General features: G+C 47.5%; 1 protein-coding gene across 1 annotated transcript; it reads left to right on the forward strand.

The window, feature by feature from the left end:
• Positions 1–1,218: 1,218 nt before the first annotated feature.
• MRAP (melanocortin 2 receptor accessory protein) lies at positions 1,219–20,014 on the forward strand. Its single transcript, XM_010358810.2, has 3 exons — positions 1,219–1,448; positions 14,329–14,428; positions 19,415–20,014. Exons 1-3 carry the CDS (start codon positions 1,343–1,345, stop codon positions 19,725–19,727), a joined length of 519 nt encoding a protein of 172 aa, XP_010357112.2. The 5' UTR covers positions 1,219–1,342; the 3' UTR covers positions 19,728–20,014.
• Positions 20,015–20,554: the final 540 nt, after the last annotated feature.

The raw sequence follows: 20,554 nt of genomic DNA on the forward strand, positions 1-20,554 counted from the left end.
AATGACATAGTGTCAGGATTGAGTTACATTGTAGGACACCCAGCCAGTGTCTGCCAAGAATAGAAAATTGCTTGGTATGGAAAAGCCCTACACGTCTGGTGTCAGAAGTGTAGGGCGTAGCGGGACCAGGGATTTTGTTTTACTGTTCAAGTGGATCTTTTGCCCCTGCCTTTGGAACCACAAGAGCCTCATTCCTCCCCTTCCGGTCAACTGAACTACCCTCAAAGTGCTCCCCAAGGAATGCCTCAGGCATGGCAAGCCTCAGCAAAACCAGCAGAGGGGCTCAAGTTATCTGGGTGGACTGTCTACACTGTCAATACCCAGCTTTATTCTGACAGTGTGGACCTGAATCAAGAACACAAGAAAGCTGGGCGTATTGGAGGGAAAGGCCCCATAAGCTGTATGTTTTGGCCTCCTAATTCTCAAAGGCTAAATTCTAGGGTTCCTGTCACCTGTGGTCCTGCTCATTCCAGATGTTCAGAATGTTCCTCTTGTTAGTGTCTGAGGATCTTAGAAGAGGGTGTAGAATTTGGAGTCAAGCCCTACAGAAACCCAGCAGAATCTGCGTCACGTGTGGTATCAGCCAAGAGCTGAGTGGACTCTGTTTCCCAAGAGCTCGAACCACATGGGGTCGTGGCCCAGATAAACAGCCTTTTGAGTTTGAACAAATGCAGCCAGCTGGTTGGTTCTTGGGGGCTTAGATATAAGCGGAGAGGTGCACTCTGTCGGGGCAGGGGGGCTCTCTTTGGGTTTTAATTAACTGGCTATGAGTGCATGACAGAGGTTTTTACAAGTTCATGGCTGACATCACTCAATTTCTGCCCTCAGATTTTGAATCTAAGCCAGCAGTTCGGTGGTTGCTCAACAGCATCAAGAATTGCTTAAATATAAGTCAAGGGCACAGTCAGGCTTACATTTTGATTCTTTTAACTTTTCAAGTATTTAGGGCAAAAAGTGATTGTCTTTCCATTCCTACTGGGCATTTTCTAAGGGGCCCTAGGTGTCTATTTCCTGCCCAGCTCCCTGTCCTTACACAGAGGGGCATCCTAGGGCTGCCCTGGAAAGCCGCTCTCCCGCCTCTCTGCTCTGTTTGCTTTGGAGTTTTATCAAGAGCGGCAGGATGGGAGGCTCTGCTGGATGCTGGCGATGTGAGGCACAGCCCCCTGACCTTTCTTCCAGCCAAATAGCTCTGATAAGTGGGCAGACCTTGAGCCTAGAGACCCACAGACACACTTGGACGATTCCTGCAGAAATCAGTGAGGCAGTCTCCTCCCAGGGGCTCGGCACCTGGCTCCAGAGGCAAGGCTGCTGGCCCAGACGCTGACTGCCCAGTGCCACAGATATGGCCAACGGGACCAATGCCTCTGCCCCATACTACAGCTATGAATACTACCTGGACTATCTGGACCTCATTCCCGTAGACGAGAAGAAGCTGAAAGCCCACAAACGTAAGTCTAAACTAGGGAAGCTGGCCCGACAGAGGCTGGGGGCCAGCCCAAATGACTGGCCACTCCCGGCTTTCTCTGCATTCACTTATTAACTCCAGTAGACATCACGGGAAAGCAGCAATGTGGCTAGTTCACTTGTAGATATAAATGAATGGTGCCGGAAGAGAAATTGTATCTGTTAACTTCTGTAATAAGCTTGGAAGTAACCTACTAAGTCACGAAGACACTTTGGAAGCAGAATTTTTATTTTTATTTTATTTTATTTTATTTTATTTTGGAGATAGGGTCTAGCTCTGTTGCTTAGGCTGGAGTGCAGTGGCGTGACCATAGCTCACTGCAGCCTTGACCGCCCTGGGTCAAGTAATCCTCCTACCTCAGCCTCCCAAGTAACTGAGTCTACAGGCACATGCCACAACACCTGGTTAATTTTGTGTATTTTTTATAGAGACATGTTATGTTACCCAGGCTGGTCTGGAACTCCTGGCCTCAAGTGATCCCCCCATCTCGGCTTCCCAAAGTGCTAGGGATTACAGGTGTGAGTCACCGCACCTGGCCAAAATATTCTTTTAAAGACAGATTTCTTGTTTAATTTGTTTGGGGCTCCAATAAGCTGAGCGAGTTTCCTCAAATTAAAGATTTGCCTTTTCCATTGTCTGTATTTAGATTTGGGACAGTTATTCTCTCCATCCCTAAGATGCAGGATTTAATAATTGTTACCAAAATGCCAACATACATTTAATCATCATGGTCTCAGCAAGGACAAACCAGCATGACTTTGCTTCTTTTTGCTCATCTGCCCTCGGGTTCCTCATCTCTTGGCTAACATGGCATGTGTGGACAATCTTCTCTGAGGAGTCCAGCTACTCGATCACAATGACAGGTTAGATGAGGAAGTGAGCATGAGAAACAAAACAAAAACAAAGCCTGGGAAGACTGGACCTCAGCCCTGGAAACCCATGCATTACCTATCCCATAGGAAGTCTTGGCTTCCTTGGGTTTTCACTCACTATAATCACATACTGTCTGTCAAACAGTAAATGCAGGGCTGGGTGCCGTTGCTCATACCTGTAATCCCACCAACTAGGGAGGATGACTTGAGGCCAGGAGTTCAAGGCCAGCCCGGGCAACACAGTGAGACCCCCCCCCCCCCATCTCCACACACACACACACACACACACAGAAAAAGTAAACACAGGTCAGGCACGGTGGCTCATGCTGGTAATCCCAGCACTTTGGGAGGCCGAGGCGGGTGGATCACTTGAGATCAGGAGTTTGAGACCAGCCTGGCCAACATGGTGAAACCCTATCTCTACTAAAAACACAAAAATTAGCTGGGTGTGTTGACACATGCCTGTAATCCCAGCTACTCGGGAGACTGAGGCACAAGAATCACTTGAACCCAGGAGGCAGAGGTTGCAGGGAGATGAGGTCACACCACTGCATTCCAACCTGGGCAACAGAGCAAGACTCCGTCTCAAATAATAATAATAATAATAATAATAATAATAATAATAATAATGTTTTTGCTTCAAAAGTATCTTCATTTCTTAGGAGGTGAATTCCAAATTTATGACAGAAGATAACAGACACCATTTCACCTCCAAGCTCCTCAGGGTGTCAGGGGTCCTTGACACCCACAGAGAGAGATACTTCTTGGGGTCTTTTTTATTCCTATCTGTGTCACAGTATCCCAGTCTTTATGTTTTATTTGAATGTAATTTCTATTTTCCCTAGAAGAGAAGTTTGGGGCTAGACAAAACTCCCCCTACCCCCCACAACACACATAAGAATGTTTAAACTCCAAATAGGTGGTTGTTGAGTTTTTTTCTAGGGAACCCACCAGGAGGCAGGGGCTAGGCAGAGGTCAGGCACGTGGACTGCTGAGCCAGTCGGCTGGATTCACATCTTGGCTCTGCCACATCCTGGCCGTGTTCCCCTGGGCAGGTCCATTACCCAGGCTAGCCAGATTCAAGCAGAGAGAATGAGAGCCCCATCTCAATGGGAGAACTGTTGAAAATATGGGGTGGTCTTTAATTCACCATAAACAAGAAAAATGTGGCAGATGGTAATATGTGCTCCATACAGAAAAATAAAACTGGGCTGAGCACGGTGGCTCATGCCTGTAATCCCAGCATTTTGGGAGACCGAGGTGGGTGGATCACACCTAAGTTCAGGAGTTCGAGACCAGCCTGGCCAACATGGTGAAACCGTGTCTCTACTAAAAATATAAAAACTTAGCTGGGCATGGTGGTAGGTGCCTGCAATTCCATCTACTTGGGAAACTGAGGCAGGAGAATTGCTTGAACCTGGGAGGCAGAGGCTGCAGTGAGCTGAGATCACACCATTGCACTCCAGCCTGGGTAACAAGAGCAAAACTCTATCTCAAAAAAGTAAAAAATAAAACTAGAGGGGGCAGCTAGGGAGAGCAGGGACCCAAGGAAAGATTGCCACTATGAACAGGGCACCAGTGAAGGCCTCCCCAGGGTCCCTGGGAGGAGGCGAGCCATCACGATGGTGCCTGGAGGAGGTCTCAGAAGAAGCCTCCCATGCAGCAGGAACAGCAGGGCAAGGGCTCCAGGGCAGGCGAGCACCTGGCATTTTCAAGGAACAACAAAGAAGTTGCAGTGACTCTCTCTTTCTTCCCTTCTCTTTCCTTCCCTTCCCTTCCCTTCCCTTCCCTTCCCTTCCCTTCCCTTCCCTTCCCTTCCCTTCCTTTCTTTCTTCCTTCCTTCTTTTTGTTTGTTTTGTTGAGATGGAGTCTATCTCTGTTGCCCAGGCTGGAGTGCAGTGGCGCGATCTCGGCTCACTGCAACCTCCACTTCCTGGGTTCGAGCGATTCTCCTGCCTCAGCCTCCTGAGTAGCTGGGATTACAGGTGCCTGCCACCACACCAGCTACGTTTTGCATTTTTAGTAGAGACAGGTTTTCACAGTATTGGCCAAGCTGGTCTTGAACTCCTGACATTGTGATCTGCCTGCCTTGGCCTCCCAAAGTGCTGGGATTACAAGCATGAGCCACCACACCCAGCCAACTCTTTTCTTATATTTTTAGAAACTGTTCTGGAAATATCTTTTTTCTTTTAAAATGGAAATAAGTTTATTATTTCATCATTTAATGCAATTTATCAGTCAATAAGGAAAAGAACAAAAGAGTATAGGCAAGGGTATGAAAAGACAGTAGCCACAGGGAAAACTCAAATGGCCCACAGAGAGAAAAAATATCCAGCTTCACAAGTGGCCTGGGAAATGCATGGGGAGAGAGCCATGAGAGAGCACTTCACAACCATGGGATTAGCAAAAATTGCAGGATGGATATTCAGCCAGGGCAACATAGGAAGAACCCCTCTCCACAAATGAATGAATGAATGAATGAACGAATGAATGAACAATTAGCTGGGTGTGGTGGCACGTGCCTGTGGTCCCATCTATGCAGGAAGCTGAGGCGGGAGGATTGCTTGAGCCCAGGAAGTCGAGGCTGCCTTGCAAACCTAGCTAGTGGCACTGGCTCTTTCCCCACCTCATAGCTTCACTACTCACTCTTAAATTTGAAGAAATATCTCAGTCACTTTAGTTACCAAAGCAAATGTCCAGTCCCATGAAATACATTTTTAAAATGTTTAAACACAAACAATCCTTGAATTCCACTCAAAGTTAGAGCTTCCTATTTCCCCAGCATGGTGAAATGGATGCTTTTCCTTTATTTGCTCTGCCAGCTCCTTTCTCTGTTCTCAGACCAACCCCACCTGGAGTTGCTCCACCATTCCTTTAGCCTGCTCCAGGCTCTGAGCCTACCCTCCCCTGAGGCCCTCTAATGTGTCTTACACTGCACACAGCTTTCCCTCTGACACCAGGATGGCAGCCCCCTGTCTACTCTGCTGCCACCAACTGCTAAGCCTCTTGCTCTGGAGACTGTCTGGAGCACATGCCAGACTCTGGCCTAACTCAAGGTCAGGGAAGTGCCTCTGATATGGTTTAGGACTGTATTCCCACTCAAATTTCATGTCAAATTGCAAACCCCAATGTTGGGGGTGGGGTCTGGTGGGAGGCAATTGGATCATGAGGGCAGATCTCCTCCTTGATGCTGCTCTTGTGATAGTGAGTTGCTGCTTATGAGATTTGGTTGTTTAAACGTGTATGACGCCCCCCACCGCTTCCTCCTGCTCTGGCCATGTGAAGATGTGCCTGCTTCCCCTTTGCCTTCTGCCATGACTGCAACTTTCCTGAGGACTCCTCAGCCATGCTTCCTATACAGCCTACAGAACTGTGAGCCAGTTAAGCCTCTTTTTTTCATAAATTACCCAGTCTCAGGTATTTCTTTATAGCAGTGCAAGAATGAACTAATGCAGCTTCCCGCCCTCTCCAACAGAGTAAGAGTTGTGGGAGACTCCACATACTGTTCTATCATCTCTTAAAAAAAATTATTCAGAGCCAAGCATCACGAAATCAAACTTTAAGTAGTTGGCACCTGCCTTAGTCTGCTCAAGCCAATGTAACAAAATACCATAGACTGGGTGGTTTAAAAAACAGAAATTTATTTTCATACAGTTATAGAGGCTGGAAGTCCAAGATCAAGATGACAGCAGATTCAGCGTCTGGTGAGAGCTCCCTTCCTGGCTTGAAAATAGATGGCCACCTTCTTGCTGTGTCCTCTCATGGCCTTTCCTCAGTGGGCACAGTGGGGGTGGTGCAAATGCATTCTGTGCCTTATCTTCTTCTTAGAAGGACACTAATCCCATCACGGGAGCATCACTCTTATAATGTCATCTAAATTTCATTAGATGAGGACCCACCTCCAAATATTTTCACAGTGGGGATTAGGGATTCAACATATGAATTTTGGGAGGACACAACATTCTGACAATAACACCATCTTTGGATTGGATTTCAGTCTTGGGTTTCAGCTAAAGCAGCCAGAGAGAGTCTACTATTAATACTAGATAGATAGATAGATAGATAGATAGATAGATAGATAGATAGAGATATAGGATCTCACTGTATTGTTTTGTACTCTGTTCCTATTGACCTCATATTTTGTTTTCCCATGTCATTAAATATTCTTTCACAAAAACTTTGCATGGTGTTCTAGAAATTCGTATCTTTGAACATACAGGGCGTTTCCAGGATTTTGCTATGGTAAATAATGGCCTTGATGAGAGTGAAACTTCTTCCACTGTTGTGTGTTAAGTGAAGCTGTTCTGTGTACTTTTGTTTTCAGTATTAGAATTCAGATAAGTTTACTGAAAAAAAAAATCTAAAACAGACAAAAGCAAAATTCTGTGTCAGGCAGTCTGAGGGATGCTGTTCCATGGCTTCATGGGTGGGGTGAGGTGAGCGTGAGTCAGGTGAGGGTGGACAGAGACTATACCGCAGAAAGCAGGTGGCTGCCTTTGTAGACTTCCTGGCTGATGAATTCAACTTTCTCTCAGCTGGCCAGTTCTTTGGAGCCTGGGTCTCCTCCCCAATCAAACAAATCAGAATAACATCACACCCTAGTTCTGCAAACCTTCTCTGCAGCAACACACATCAAAGACAGGAAGAAGCTGAGAGTGGATCCCAGGGCCCAGGGATGCTTCAAGATGGAAATAAAAAGGCAAAGCTCTGGCTTAGATGTTTTCGCTAGGCCATGTGTGGAGACTCATGCCTGTAATCCTAGCACTTTGGGAGGCCCAGGTGGGTGGATCACTTGAGGTCAGGTGTTCGAGACCAGCCTGGCCAACATGGCAAAACCCCATCTCTACTAAAAATACAAAAAATTCGCTGGGTGTGGTGGCAGGTGCCTGTAATCCCAGCTACTCAGGAGGCTGAGGTAGGAGAATCACTTGAACCTGTGAGGCGGAGGTTACAGTGAGCCAAGGTCATTACACTGCACTCGAGAGCCTGGGCAACAGAATGAGACTCCATCTTAAAAAAAAAAAAAAAAAAAAAAAAGATGTTTTCACTAGAATGCCATTTGGGCAGATGGCTAAAATGTGTGAGGCCAGGCTGGGTTCAAATCTTGTTCAGAGTAGAGGAGGAATCAAAATCCAAAGAATATGCAGGGTTCATGCATTAACCTAACAGGGAGGATGGATTTTTTTTTTTTTTTTTTTGACACAGAGTCTCGCTCTGTTGTCCAGTCTGGAGTGCCATGGCATGATCTCGGCTCACTGCAATCTCTGCCTCCTGCCACCATTCGCCTTCCTCAGCCTCCTGAGTAGCTGGGACTACAGGCGCCGCCACCACACCCGGCTAATTTTTTGTAGTTTTAGTAGAGACGGGGTTTCACCGTGTTAGCCAGGATGGTCTTGATCTCCTGACCTTGTGATCCACCCACTTCAGCCTCCCAAAGTGCTGGGATTACAGGCATCAGCCACCGCGCTCGGCCCAAGGAGGATGGGTTTTAAAATTTTTGTGTTTATGCTCTGATATGATTTGGATCTGTGTCCCCAGCAAATCTCATGTTGAATCGTAATCCCCAGTATTGGAGGGGGGGCATGGTAGTGGGTGATTGGGTCATGGGGACAGAGTTCTCATGAATGGATTAGCACCATCCCCTTGGTGCTTTCTCATGGTAATGAGTGAGTTATTTTGAAATCTGGTTATTTAAAAGTGTGTGGCATCTCCTCTTTCTTCCTCTTGCTCTGGCCATGTAAAGTGCTGGCTCCCCTTTTGCCTTCCGCCATAACTGTAAGTTTCCTGAAGTCTCCCCAGAAGCAGAAGCTGCCATACTTCCTGTACAGCCTGAGGAACATGAGCAAATGAAACCTCTTTTTTTATCTATTTATGTTTTAAATAAATTACCCAGTCTCAGGTATTTCTTTATAGCAATGTGGAAACAGACTAATACATACATATGCTGGAATATATCCCATCATGTTTGGGCAGATATTTGGAAACATTTAGGGATATATATATATATATTTATTTATATGGAGCAATCAGTGCCAAACTGAAGGCTCTGGGCTACCCTTTCCCAGGGACTGCTCGAAGTCTGGTGTGATTTTGTTGCAGGCACTTGACAGGGATTTTGCCCTTGTGATTTTCGGACAGGGCTTCTGACTGTTCCAAGGAAAGCTTAAGAATCACAACCTTTCCTTGAAACTGTCATCAAGGTGGAAAATGCAAATCTGTTTCCTGCGGCCCTGCCTCAATTGACTAAGTACATGTTTGATCTGCATCTGTGTCCTTTTCTGAGGAAGAAAACCAATCTTACAGCAGCAATACAGATTATTCTAACATAGTGAGTCTCCAGACACCAGCCTAATGCTCCCTTTCAGAGAGTAGGATGGGCTGATTTCCCTTGAGTAGTGCCTGGCTTAATGCTCTATTATTTACCTCTCAGGTCAATATACCTCCTTCCCTTTACTTATGGGTTAAGAAGAACCGGTCACAGTCCATATCGACCTCCGCTGTCACGCTGGTTCAATAAGACAGTCTGTTCATCTGCTTCTTTGAGTATTGGAAGCAAGAGAACAAAATGACACTGCCAACCAATTTCTCTGTACACAATGTAGAAAATTCAAAGTACAGATTAAACAAAACAACTACATATAACTCTTTTTCTCTCATTCAGAGCAATCAATTTCAGGCCTCAACTTTAATTGCAGCTTCAAATTCTTCAGCAAATGATCATTCCCACGGGCATGACATAAGTAGTGAAAGTAATTTTTAAACAAAAGCTACCAGAATGTGTATCTGCGAATGAATTTCCATCAAGGTAGCACTAGGGGCAGGTGCAATGCTTGAATGACTCTTCTATTGCTCAACAACTTCTTGAACTGATGTTGCTGGGTGGCCACAACACATTCTAGGAAACATTTGTGGTGATAAATTGTGTATCTCTTTTGAGGATGAAGTTTCTTTTTGGAAATAGTTAAGATTCACCCAGAAACAAATCAGATTAATGAAATGGGTGATTAAGCTGGTTGATACCATCTGGATGTCATAAATGAATTATCTCACAACATAGCAAAATTGTGTCTATGTGTGACTCCTTGAAGGTAATTCCAAAAGAAGAGATCTATAAGTGTTTGATCAATACATGTGTTTTAGTAAGAATTCTATGACGCCATGGTAGAGAGAGGATGATTATTTTGAAGGTCACTTTTCATTTGGATTTTTAAGTTCTGGTACATTCATTGAGAAAGTCCGTTTCTTTGCTGACTTGGTAAAGAAATGGATTACAACTAACAGAGTACCATATGAACCAGAAGTTATTTTCTCTCAGTCTACAGGACTGGGCTGGTGAGGTGGCTCCATGGAGTCCTTAGGAACTCACATCCTTTCAGCTCATTGCACTACCATCCCTGGGACATGGCCGCCCTCATCCTCGTGTTGCAAGACACACTCTGACCATCACATCCATGTTTAGGGAGCAACAAGGAGTAAGGGAATAAGAATGGACACACGATGCTAGAAGTCTAGCAATCCCTGGAGGGAGGCTTCTAGAAGCTGTCCTGTGATGGCTCCACTCATATCACGTTGGCCAGAACCTTATCACATGTTTCTCTGAAAAGGACGCAAGGAAATGTAGTTTTTAACTCAGGCGGCCATGTGTCCTGCTAAAAGCAAGGGTCCTATTATGATGGAAGCACACAAGGGGCCGACCTTAGGGTTGACAGCTAGTAACCTATGCCACAATTCTCTCTCTCTTTTTTTTTTTTTTTTTTGAGATGGAGTCTCACTCTGTCACCCAGGTTGGAGTGCAGTGGCTTGATCTCGGCTCACTGCAACCTCCACCTCCCAGGTTCAAGCGATTCACCTGCCTCAGCCTCCCGACTAGCTGGGATTACAGGTATGCACCACCATGCCTGACTAATTTTATTTTGTATTTTTAGTAGAGACAGGGTTTCACCATGTTGGCCAGGTTGGTCTTGAACTCCTGATCTTAGGTGATCCACCCACCTTGGTCTCCCAAAGTGCTGGGATTACAGGTGTGAGCCATCATGCCCCACAATTCCCTGTACTCATATCCGACATTTGGGTGAACTTGAAGGATACAATGATATTACTTGCCACAAAATCCTCTTAACAGAAATAATTTTAGTTCTATTTATAAATTGTTTCATAAACACGGAACAAGAAATGGTGCCATGAGCATTTATGTAGATACTTTATTTAATTCTCCTAACATTTAATTTATGCTTATGTAATTCGATATAAGTAGTACCTATTTAATAGGTACTACTATCCTCAGTTTACAAATGAGCAGATTTAGATGTTAGCCAGGAAACACTCACCTCCAGAGCCTGGGTTCTTAACCACATTATTATTCCCTAATAAGGAAAACATCTTTTTTTTTTTTTTTTAAGACCAAGTCTTACTCTGTCACTCATGCTAGAGTGCAGTGGCACTATCTTGGCTCATTGCAGCCTCCACCTCCTGGGTTCAAGCAATTCTCCTCCCTCAGCCTCCCAAGTAGCTGGGACTACAGGCATGCACCACCACGCCCAGCTAATTTTTGTATTTTTTTTTTTTTTTTAGTAGAGTCGGGGTTTCACCACATAGACCAGGCTGGTCTCGAACTCCTGACCTCCCAAAGGGCTGGGATTACCGGCTGAGGCACCACGCCCAGCCACGTCTTGATTTTCTACTAGAACTCTGGAACCCAAACGTTAGTAGAATGAAGAATGGAGGAATTGCTAAAACTGTCTATTTAACAAAACAGAAGTGCCTACTATAAGAAGGAGCTCTTCGATTGGATTAATTTGTTAACTCGAGAATCCTCCCAAGATGAAGTGCAGCCTGGTCATGCCATCCAGACCTTTCCTGTCACTCCGCTGCTGATGACTAATTCCCCTCATTCCAGCAGTGTGGACCCAGAGGGGAAGGAAAGAAAAGAAGGAGGGAAGATAGGAGAGAGGGAAGGAAAGGAGAAAGAACAGCCAGGGAGAAGGGAGGATAGGAGAGAGGAGAGGAGGTAAGTTTCTATGGCTGGACCAGTTTCATTGTCAACCCAGCCTGGGGCTCCCTGTTGGGAAAACCAGCCTAGGGATGTCTAAATATTCGTGACACTAGAGAGTCACACAGCTCTTGCTTTTGGAATGAAATGTTCTCTCCAAGCACTCAGGTGAACCTTCAGTAAGAAGAGGGAAAAGAATCGTATTCTCTTGCCTGTTTTTTTTCAACAGAACATGATGAAAGAGATTTTAGTACCAAAAATGACTAGTGGCAGAGGATTGCCTTTTGGTCTGACAAAACTTAAACTCCACTTATCTGAAGACACTGTGTTCTGTGAAACCTGTCATCTTATTTCTTGCTCAGTATCTGGGGATGACGACAAGGACTCAGACAAGTGTCAGTCTGGGAGAAGGAGGCTCTCAGGTGCTGAGTTTGAAGCTATTCCTCTAGATCCCTGGTAGAACTTATCTAGGTGCTATAAGACCTGAAACCCTGCACTATTTTTAGGAAGGAAAAAGAGCATTAGTGTCGGCAGAAATCTAAACTATCCCTACAGAATAAAACTTCCAATCACATTTTCTGACAGCATATGTGCTCTTACACTGTAAGGGTTGTAAATAGATTGTGACTCTTGGGGAGTGCAGGACAATGCACGGGGGTGGGCAAGGAAGGCTAAGAGAGTCAAAAGCTTCTTTCAAAAGTCCTGAAGCTGGCCGGGCGCAGTGGCTCACACCTGTAATCCCAGCACTTTGGGAGGCTGAGGCGGGCGGATCACGAGGTCAGGAGATCGAGACCAGCCTGGCCAACATGGTGAAACCCCATCTCTACTAAAAATACATAACTTAGCTGGGTGTGGTGATGGGCGCCTGTAATCCTACTCAGGAGGCTGAGGCAGGAGAATCACTTGAACCCAGGAGGCGGAGGTTCCAGTGAGCCGAGATGGTGCCACTGCACTCCAGCCTGGTGACAGAGCAAGACTCTGTCTCAAAAAATAAAGTAAAATAAAATAAAAATTCCTTTTAAACTTAGGACACACAGTCCAATCTCATTTCCCTTTCCCCAGGAATCCAGAGGTGTCCTTAAAAAGTTCACTGTTCTAGGGGACTGCATCAGTTCCTCAGCTCAGAGACAGAGAGGAGTGACGTAAGAGCCAGCCTGGTGGTCTTTGCTGTCCCTGCCCCCATGGAATAAATGCCAGGTTGCTGAAGATTACAAGGCAGTAGATACTCATGATTATTTTGCAAGTACTGTGCCTTTTCGTTATACCCTGTTTTGAGGGGGATTCTTTTTTTTTTTTTTCGAGGCAGTGTCTCGCTCTGTGGCCCAGGCTGGAGCACAGTGGCGTGATCATAGCTCACTTCAGCCTTGAACTCCTGGCCTCAAGTGATCCTCCAGCCCCAGCCTCATGAAGGGGTAGGACTATAGGCATGCACCACCATGCCCAGGTAATTAAAAAAAAATTTTTTTTTTTAGACATGGGGTCTTGCTATGTTGCCCAGGCTGGTCTTGAACTCCTCGACTCAAGTGATCCACCTCCCACCTTGGCGTCCCAAAGTGCTGAGATTATAGGCACGGGTCACTGTGCCCAGCCCATTATACCCTGTTTTTAATGTTAAATTTTAGGGTCCGAGATCACCTCTTATGAATCCTCAGTTTTTCCTTCTGTCAGGGGTTGTGAATGGCAGAGATGACACCCTTTGCTCAAGTACCAATCTTCACCCCAGAGCCTCCACCTCCGCCTCTATGTATATTACTCTCACTGTATTCATTCTTTCAGTGGTCTGTGCATTCTCTTACTCATTTACTGACAGCGTTAGTGCTGGAAGCACTGCAGAAGTTCAGAGGAGGAGGAGGTTGGGGGGAGTTAGCAGTTTCTGATGTGCTGGTTTAGCCCCCTCTGAATCCTGAAGAGTCCCTCACAAAAGGTGCTCAGTGAATTCTCGTTAGGTTATCATCCTCAAGTAGCCCTTTTTGGCCACACACATAGGTGTCTAGAATATCCCATCTTGTGGCATCTGGCATTACGCAGTTGGTCTGGGATGAGACACTGGCAGACTCGAACAACGGGCCGGACTGCCCACAGCCACAGACAACTACCAAGAAAAACTGTCGTGCTGGAAAGTAGTTCCATAGCAACTGGCCTAACGTTCCCAAACTGGAGTCTGGAGAAGGGGAAAGGCCCCTCCTGGTCTGCCAGGTTCTTCTGCCCAGGGCCCCAGGGAGGCTAAGTGTGTTTCCTGGTTTCCTTTTCCCCCTTCAGCCTCAGGCCACAAATCCAGCCATGGTGCTGGTGGCAAAAGTGCTTTTTCCTTCCTGCCACAGCCCCTGAGATGAGACTTTCTGCCTGAGAGAGGGACTCGCTATTTCCACCTCGCCAATCCAGGCTTGAGCAGACCTAGGCTAACTCCTGTAGAGCGGAAAGGGCCTCCCCACCAGCGCGCTGCAGCCCAGCGCGCATCCTTCTTAGACTTATCAACTCTTGGCGTCTCTGAAGCTGTTCCACCAACAGCCCCTGGTAGGCGCTAGATCCCTCCCGGGGGCCCAGGAGTCCTTTCTAATACTCGGAGCTGCCCACAGCCCTCTCCTCTCCCTCCCACCCTTCAGAACTGTTCCTCTGAGCACCACTAGGAGCTGGGCAAGTAGATGCTGGGTTGGGGCCGGCAGAGGGGGAGGAAGCACACAATTCCATTCAATGTTTCCTCTTAACAGACAATCACCCTAAACAGACTCCGTGGCCAGCTGCCCTGAGAAAACAAAACAAAACAAAACAAAACAAAACAAAACAAAAAAGCAAAAACAATACACAAACGCTTCTTGGCTTCTCTGTTCTTTCCCAAAGTGATTGTTAATGGGAGATCTTCCCCATGGTAACAGCTGAGAGGCTAGAGGACAACTGAAACTCGGGGCCCTCATTCCACAATACCCCGGGACTCCTTACTGCCCCCTAGTGTTGCTTTATGTCAACATCAACCCAGCGCTGAGATGCATCTCCTCCTCCCGCAGATTCCATCGTGATCGCATTCTGGGTGAGCCTGGCTGCCTTCGTGGTGCTCCTCTTCCTCATCCTGCTCTACATGTCCTGGTCGGGCTCCCCGCAGATGAAGTGAGTAACAAGGGGTGTGGGTCTCTGGGTCACTCAGAAGCTCTCCAGTGAGTAATGGTGCAGGTCGAGTATCCCTCATCCAAAATGCTGGAGACCAGAAGTGTTTCAGATTTGGGATTTTAAAATATTTGCATTGTACCTACCAGCTGAGCATCTCAAATCCAGAAATCTGAAATATTCCAGCGAGCATTTCCTTTGAGCCTCAAGTCAGTGCTCAATACATTTCAGATTTTGCAGTGTTTCAGAGTTTCAGATTTGGGATGGTCAACTTACGTCCCTACAATGGAATAGTATTCAGCAATAAAAAGGGACGGAGTTCTGGTCCATACTGCAACATGGACGAACCTCAAAAACATCATGCTAAGTGAAAGAAGACAAGACACAGAGCTGCATGTCGTATGACTCCTTTCACACAAAACATCCAGAGTAGGCAAATCCAGAGACAGAAAGCAGATTAGCAGCTGCCTAGGGCTGGGGGGAGAGCAGGGAAGGGGGAATGACTGCTGATGGGTTTCTTTTGGGGATGATAAAAATGTTCTAAAATTAAGCTGGGCACGGTGGCTCATGCCTTGTAATCCCAGCACTTTGGGAGGCCAAGGTTGGTGGATCACTTGAGGTCAGGAGTTCAAGACCAGCCTAGCCAACTTGGTGAAATCCTGTCTCTACTAAAAATACAAAAATTTGCTGGGAGTGGTGGTGTGCACTTGGAATCTCAGCTACTCAGGAGGCTGAGGCAGGAGAATCGCTGGAACCCAGGAGGCAGAAAGGTTGCAGTGAGCCGAGATTGTGCCACTATACTCCAGTCTGGGCAACAGAGTGAGACTCCATCTCAAAAAAAAAAAAAGTCCTAAAATTAAGCCAGGCACAGTGGCTCACACCTGTAATCCCAGCACCTTGGGAAGCCAAGGCAGGAGGATCGTTTGAGTGCAGGAGTTGGAGACCCTGTCTCCACAAAAAACATTTAAAAATTAGCTGGGCATGGCAGTGTGCACCTGTAGTCCCGGCTACTCGGGAGGCTGAGGCAGGAGGATCACTAGAGCCCAGAAGGTCAAGGCTGCAGTGAGCTGTGATCACGCCACTGCACTCTAGCCTGGGTGACAGAACAAGACCCTGTCTCAACAAAACAAACAAACAAACAAAAAGTTATAAAATTAGATTGTGGTGATGGTTGCACAACTCTGTGGATGTACTAAAGATCACTGAAATGTACTCTTTAAATGAGTCAACCTCATGGAATGAAAATATATCTCAATAAAGCTGTTAAAGAAAATGAAGCCAACTTGACACCATGGGCATTAAGTCTTGCTGGCCAGCTCACCAGGAGCATAAGAACCTTACCTTTGTCCAGGCGTGGGGGCTCACACCTGTAATCCCAGCACTTTGGGAGGCCAAGGTGGGCGGATCGCCTGAGGTCAGGTGTTTGAGACCAGCCTGGCCAACATGGTGAAACCCCGTCTCTACTGAAAAAAATATATATATATATAAAATATCTGGGTGTGGTGGTGCTTGCCTGTAATCCCAGCTACTCACGAGGCTGAGGCAGGACCATCTCGTGAACCCAGGAGGCAGAGGTTGCAGTGAACCGAGATCGCGCCACTGCACTCCAGCCTGGGCAAGAAGAGCGAAACTCTGTCTCCAAAAAAAAAAAAAAAGAAAAAGAAAAAGAAAAAGAAAAAGAAAGATCCTTACCTTAGGCACCTATGGCCAGCATCTGTTATTGGATGTCTGCTGTGTGCCACTAAATTGGAGGTGAAATCCAGTTTGAAGGAGTAATTGGAACCCAGCTTGTTTTATGTTTTATGTTAATTCTGTTGTGCTAGAGGATTGGCTGCCACATCCAATGTTCCCTTCTAGGCTAATCAGCCCTCACAGCTGCTGGTCTCCTAATGACTGGTCTTAGGAGGCACCCTGTATTTTGCCATCGCTTATGCAAAGAGGGCCTGTCCAGTGGCTGGCCCATGCCCTTGGAAACGTGTGGCCTGGCAAAAGAGCTGGGAGCAGTCAGATTCTTGTCTTTGGAATTTGGAATCTAGAATCTGAGGGATGGACCTGGTGTCTACGGAGGCTGCACTGATTGGTCCAGGAGGAGGGCTAGGGCTGGGTGCCATTATGGACTGTTACGTCCATTACAGATGGAAGTCTTGGGGACTGGAAACCCTCAGTGTAGGAAGCTGGTCAGCAGAGAGATGAGCCGAACTGTGCTGAGGAAGAGCTGAGTGGCCTTGGACCCCCTGAGCCAAAGCATCCCACACCAGGTCCCGTGAGGAGCCGTGGACTTGCACGTTCGCACAGCATCTTAGTATTTTCTGTTGCTGTAACAGAAGACCTGAGGTTGAGTAATTTATGGAAAAAAAGAGGCTTATTTAGCTCATGGTTCTGAAGGCTTAGAAGTCGAGGAAGCATGGCATCGACATCTGCTCAGCTTCTGGTGAGGGCCTTGTTTTGCGAAAAGATCTAATTCAGTCTAGAGAAAAAAACTCATTACCCCATCAAGGCCCCACCTCCCAGTGTTGCCACACTGGGAACCAGGCCTCCACATGAGTTTTGGTGGGGACAAATCACGCCACAGCCCAGCGTTACCTCGAAGGGGCCTCTGCTTCTCCTCCCCGCCCCACCTGCCCTGCCCGCGGTGTCTCACCCACCAGGGCTACCCTCGCCAGCCATTTCTGCTCACCTTGGTCACATATGGAAAGTAGCTTTACAGCAATGAAGAAATTCATTTTTTTTTTTTTTTTGAGACAAAAGTCTGGCTCTGTCACCCAGGCTGGAGTGCAGTGGCATGATCTTGGCTCACTGCAACCTCCGCCTCCCACGTTCAAGCTATTCTCTTGCCTTAGCCTCCTGAGTAGCTGGGATTACAGGCACCCACCACGACACCCAGTCGATTTTTGTATTTTTAGTAGAGATGGGGTTTTGCCAAGTTGGCCAGGCCAGTCTCAAACTCCAGACCTGTAATCCTAGCACTTTGGGAGGCCGAGGTGCGTGGATCACCTGAGGTCAGGAGTTCGAGACTGGCCTGGCCAACTTGGCGAAACCCCGTTTCTATTAAAAATACAAAAATTAGCTGGGCATCGTGGCTGGTGCCTATTATCCCAGCTACACGGGGAGGCTGAGACATGAGAATCGCTTGAACCTGGGAGGCAGAGGTTGCAGTGAGCCGAGATGGCGCCACTGAGGTCAGGAGCCACCGTGCACAGCCTGAAATCTGTTCTTCTCTTTCAGTTTTTAGAACTCACATTCAATTTAAGTACATTTTTACACCCGAGACACATCTGAGGGATAAACGAGTGATGTCACCTTTCTTTTCTACTCTTCTGAGATGACCTGCAGCCGCCCTGGGCCAGGGAGTGTGCAAGGATCGTCAGTAATCCTCCCGGTACAAAGCTCCCTGGCCTGGTCCGGCAAGCCCAGAGGCTGCCTCCACCATGCCCAGCTCCCTGAGGGGCACAGGACTTCTGGGCTATTTCACAGGGGCAAACTGATGACACTGTACATCCTGACCAGCTACAGGGCTTACTAAAGAAAATGCTCTCAAGGCACTTGGTAACATTCCTGGAATGCTCAGGGCAGCAAAGTGGATCCTTAGCAAGATTTAGGAGTCACTCCATGAGGAGCTGACCTTCCCATGGCAAAGGGGAGGAGGGAGGGCATTCTTGGGCGAGTGCCATCTGAAAGGACGGCCTCTGCCCAGTGGGCTCATTGCTTGGTACTCTTCATTCGTGCCAGCATTGTAACCACATTTAAAGTCGTTTTATACATCACCTCATTTCATCCTGAGGATATCTGTGAGCCAATACTGTCCCATTTTATGGATGACATCAAAGGCAGCTGGGAAGTGGTGGCCAGAACTCACTCCAGATGGCCATGCCCACTGCCCCAGCACTTTCTGGGCAGGAGAATCCACCCAGGGAGGATGCTTTTCTTCCTTTTCTTTTTTCTTTTCTTTTCTTTTCCTCTTCTCTTCTTTCTTTTTTTAGAGACAGAGTCTCACTCTGTTGCCAGGCAGGGGTGCAATGGCGTAATCTCAGCTCACTGCAACCTCTGACACCTTGGTTCAAGTGATTCTCCTGCCTCAGCCTTCCGAGTAGCTGGGATTACAGGCACACGCCACCAGGCCCAGCTAATTTTTGTATTTTTAGTAGAGATGGGGTTTCCCTGTGTTGGCCAGGATGGTCTCAATCTCCTGACCTCGTGATCTGCCTGCCTCTGCCTCCCCAAGTGCTAGGATTACAGGTGTGAGCCACCATTTGTTTGGAGGACGCATTTCTAGCCAAGTGTATTAGTTTGTTCTCAGCTGCTAATAAAGACATATCCGAGACTGGGTAATTTATAAAGGAAAGAGGTTTAATGGACTCACAGTTCCACATGGCTGGGGAGGCCTCACAATCATGGCAGAAGGCAAAGGAAGAGCAAAGCCACATCTTACATGGCACAGGCAAAAGGGCATGTGCAGGGAAACTCCCCTTTACAAAACCATCAGATCTTGTGAGACTTACTATCACGAGAACAGCATGGGAAGACTCGCCCCCATGATTCAATTACCTCCCACTGGGTCCTTCCCACAACCCGTAGGGATTATTACAATTCAAGGTGAGATTTGTGTGGTGACACAGCCAAACCATATCACCAAGACACAAGCTGGCTTGGGCTATGGATATAAAATAAGGTACACTCAGATACAGGGCTGGATGGGAGGTCAACCTGCTCCTCCAACGCCCCCATCCCCTCCATCCTAAATCAATATAGGAAGAAGTGGCCTCCAGAGAAAGACCTGAGGCCTAGTTCCTGACAAAGCACTTCCTCTCTTCTGAGATTTCTCTAGAATGGCCACCTTGGTGAGCTGGCTGACCTGTCTCAGGAATTTGCCTGTGTGGCCTTCCCTACGGGGTCTGGGCAGAGGGCAGGTATGGCAGGAAACCCCCAAGCCCCACAGTACGGACTGTTCTGCAACTTTGACGCCTGCCTCCCACTCTGCTCTGTTCACAGGAACAGTACCAAGCACCACCAAACATGCCCCTGGAGTCACAGCCTCAGCCTCCAGCTCTGCATCCAGAAGTGCCTGCTGTGCCACAGGGAACCCCTGGGGACCTCACAGGCTCAGGCGAGTTCAGTGGAGCCAGGGAGCAGAACTGGCCCTGACCAGCCGCTACGACAGGGGAGCGCCTCCACCTTGCCCCTTGGGGTTTTCCAGACCCACCCCACTCTCCTCTGGGAACTGACCCTCAATGGGGGTCCCCTCGTCAGGAGCAAGCCCAGCGAGCCTCCCCCTGGAGACAGGACCCCTCAATTGCAGAGCTGATGTCAGCAGATCGTGGCCATAGCTGAGTGAACTGGTGAAATCAAGCCAACCTGGACACCTCCATTCTTTGTTCTTCTTAGAGGCTGTTTGCATGTCGCGGAAAGGGCACCTACAGTCAAGTGCGACGAGAGCAGGAGCATCCTATGCCTTTGACAAAGATTGCAGTGGTCCCTCGAGGGCAGAGGTCATCCCAGGTGTTGCTGATTTTATTGAGCACACTTAGCCCGCTTGCTTATGGCTTGTTTGCTTAGGGAAGAGTAGGAAAATAAAATATATGTAAATCCAGAGGAAAACCTGTTTGCTTACTATCCCACTTTACCATTACTATGTAATGTGTTATCAGCCCTGAGTTCACCTGGTCCTTCTGTACCTTTGTTAGGATGCTGGGTAAGTTCCCATCCAAGCTCCACTGACACCCTCCGGCTCCCCCAGATGTGATGGCATCTGCCCTACCAGGTCAGCTCGCTGCAGTCAGGGGACCCGAGTCTCACCTTCAACCTCCCCACAGCCTTTCAAAGACGGAGCCCAAGGAATTCTCTCCCCTGGAGGGCAGGCAGCCAACGCCTGTCAGCAGCCAGGCCCGGTAAGCAGGGCCTATGCTCAAATGCTGTCACAGAACACAAAGAGCCCTGGAAGCTGGCAGGAAAGGTCTCCTTCTGGATGTGACTTTATGTGACAGTAGATCCGGGACCCTTGAAGAATCTAGTCCTCTAGTGCCCAGCAGCCTTGTTCCTGGAGAGGAGACAGCATCACACTGCAAATCCTAGAAGAGCCATGTGTCCCCTACAGCTTTCAGGCAGGAAGTTGGTAGGTTTTATTTTTAAAAT

Source organism: Rhinopithecus roxellana, chromosome 13, assembly GCF_007565055.1.
Source record: "Rhinopithecus roxellana isolate Shanxi Qingling chromosome 13, ASM756505v1, whole genome shotgun sequence".
NCBI classification, from domain to species: Eukaryota; Metazoa; Chordata; class Mammalia; order Primates; family Cercopithecidae; genus Rhinopithecus; species Rhinopithecus roxellana.

Excerpts from the sequence above, each read along its gene's own strand:
- MRAP (XM_010358810.2), top strand. The coding sequence starts at position 1,343 with ATGGCCAACGGGACCAATGCCTCTGCCCCATACTACAGCTATGAATAC. Across the intron at positions 1,449-14,328 it reads GAAGCTGAAAGCCCACAAAC|ATTCCATCGTGATCGCATTC; the intron begins GTAAGTCTAAAC and ends CTCCTCCCGCAG. Across the intron at positions 14,429-19,414 it reads TCGGGCTCCCCGCAGATGAA|GAACAGTACCAAGCACCACC; the intron begins GTGAGTAACAAG and ends CTCTGTTCACAG.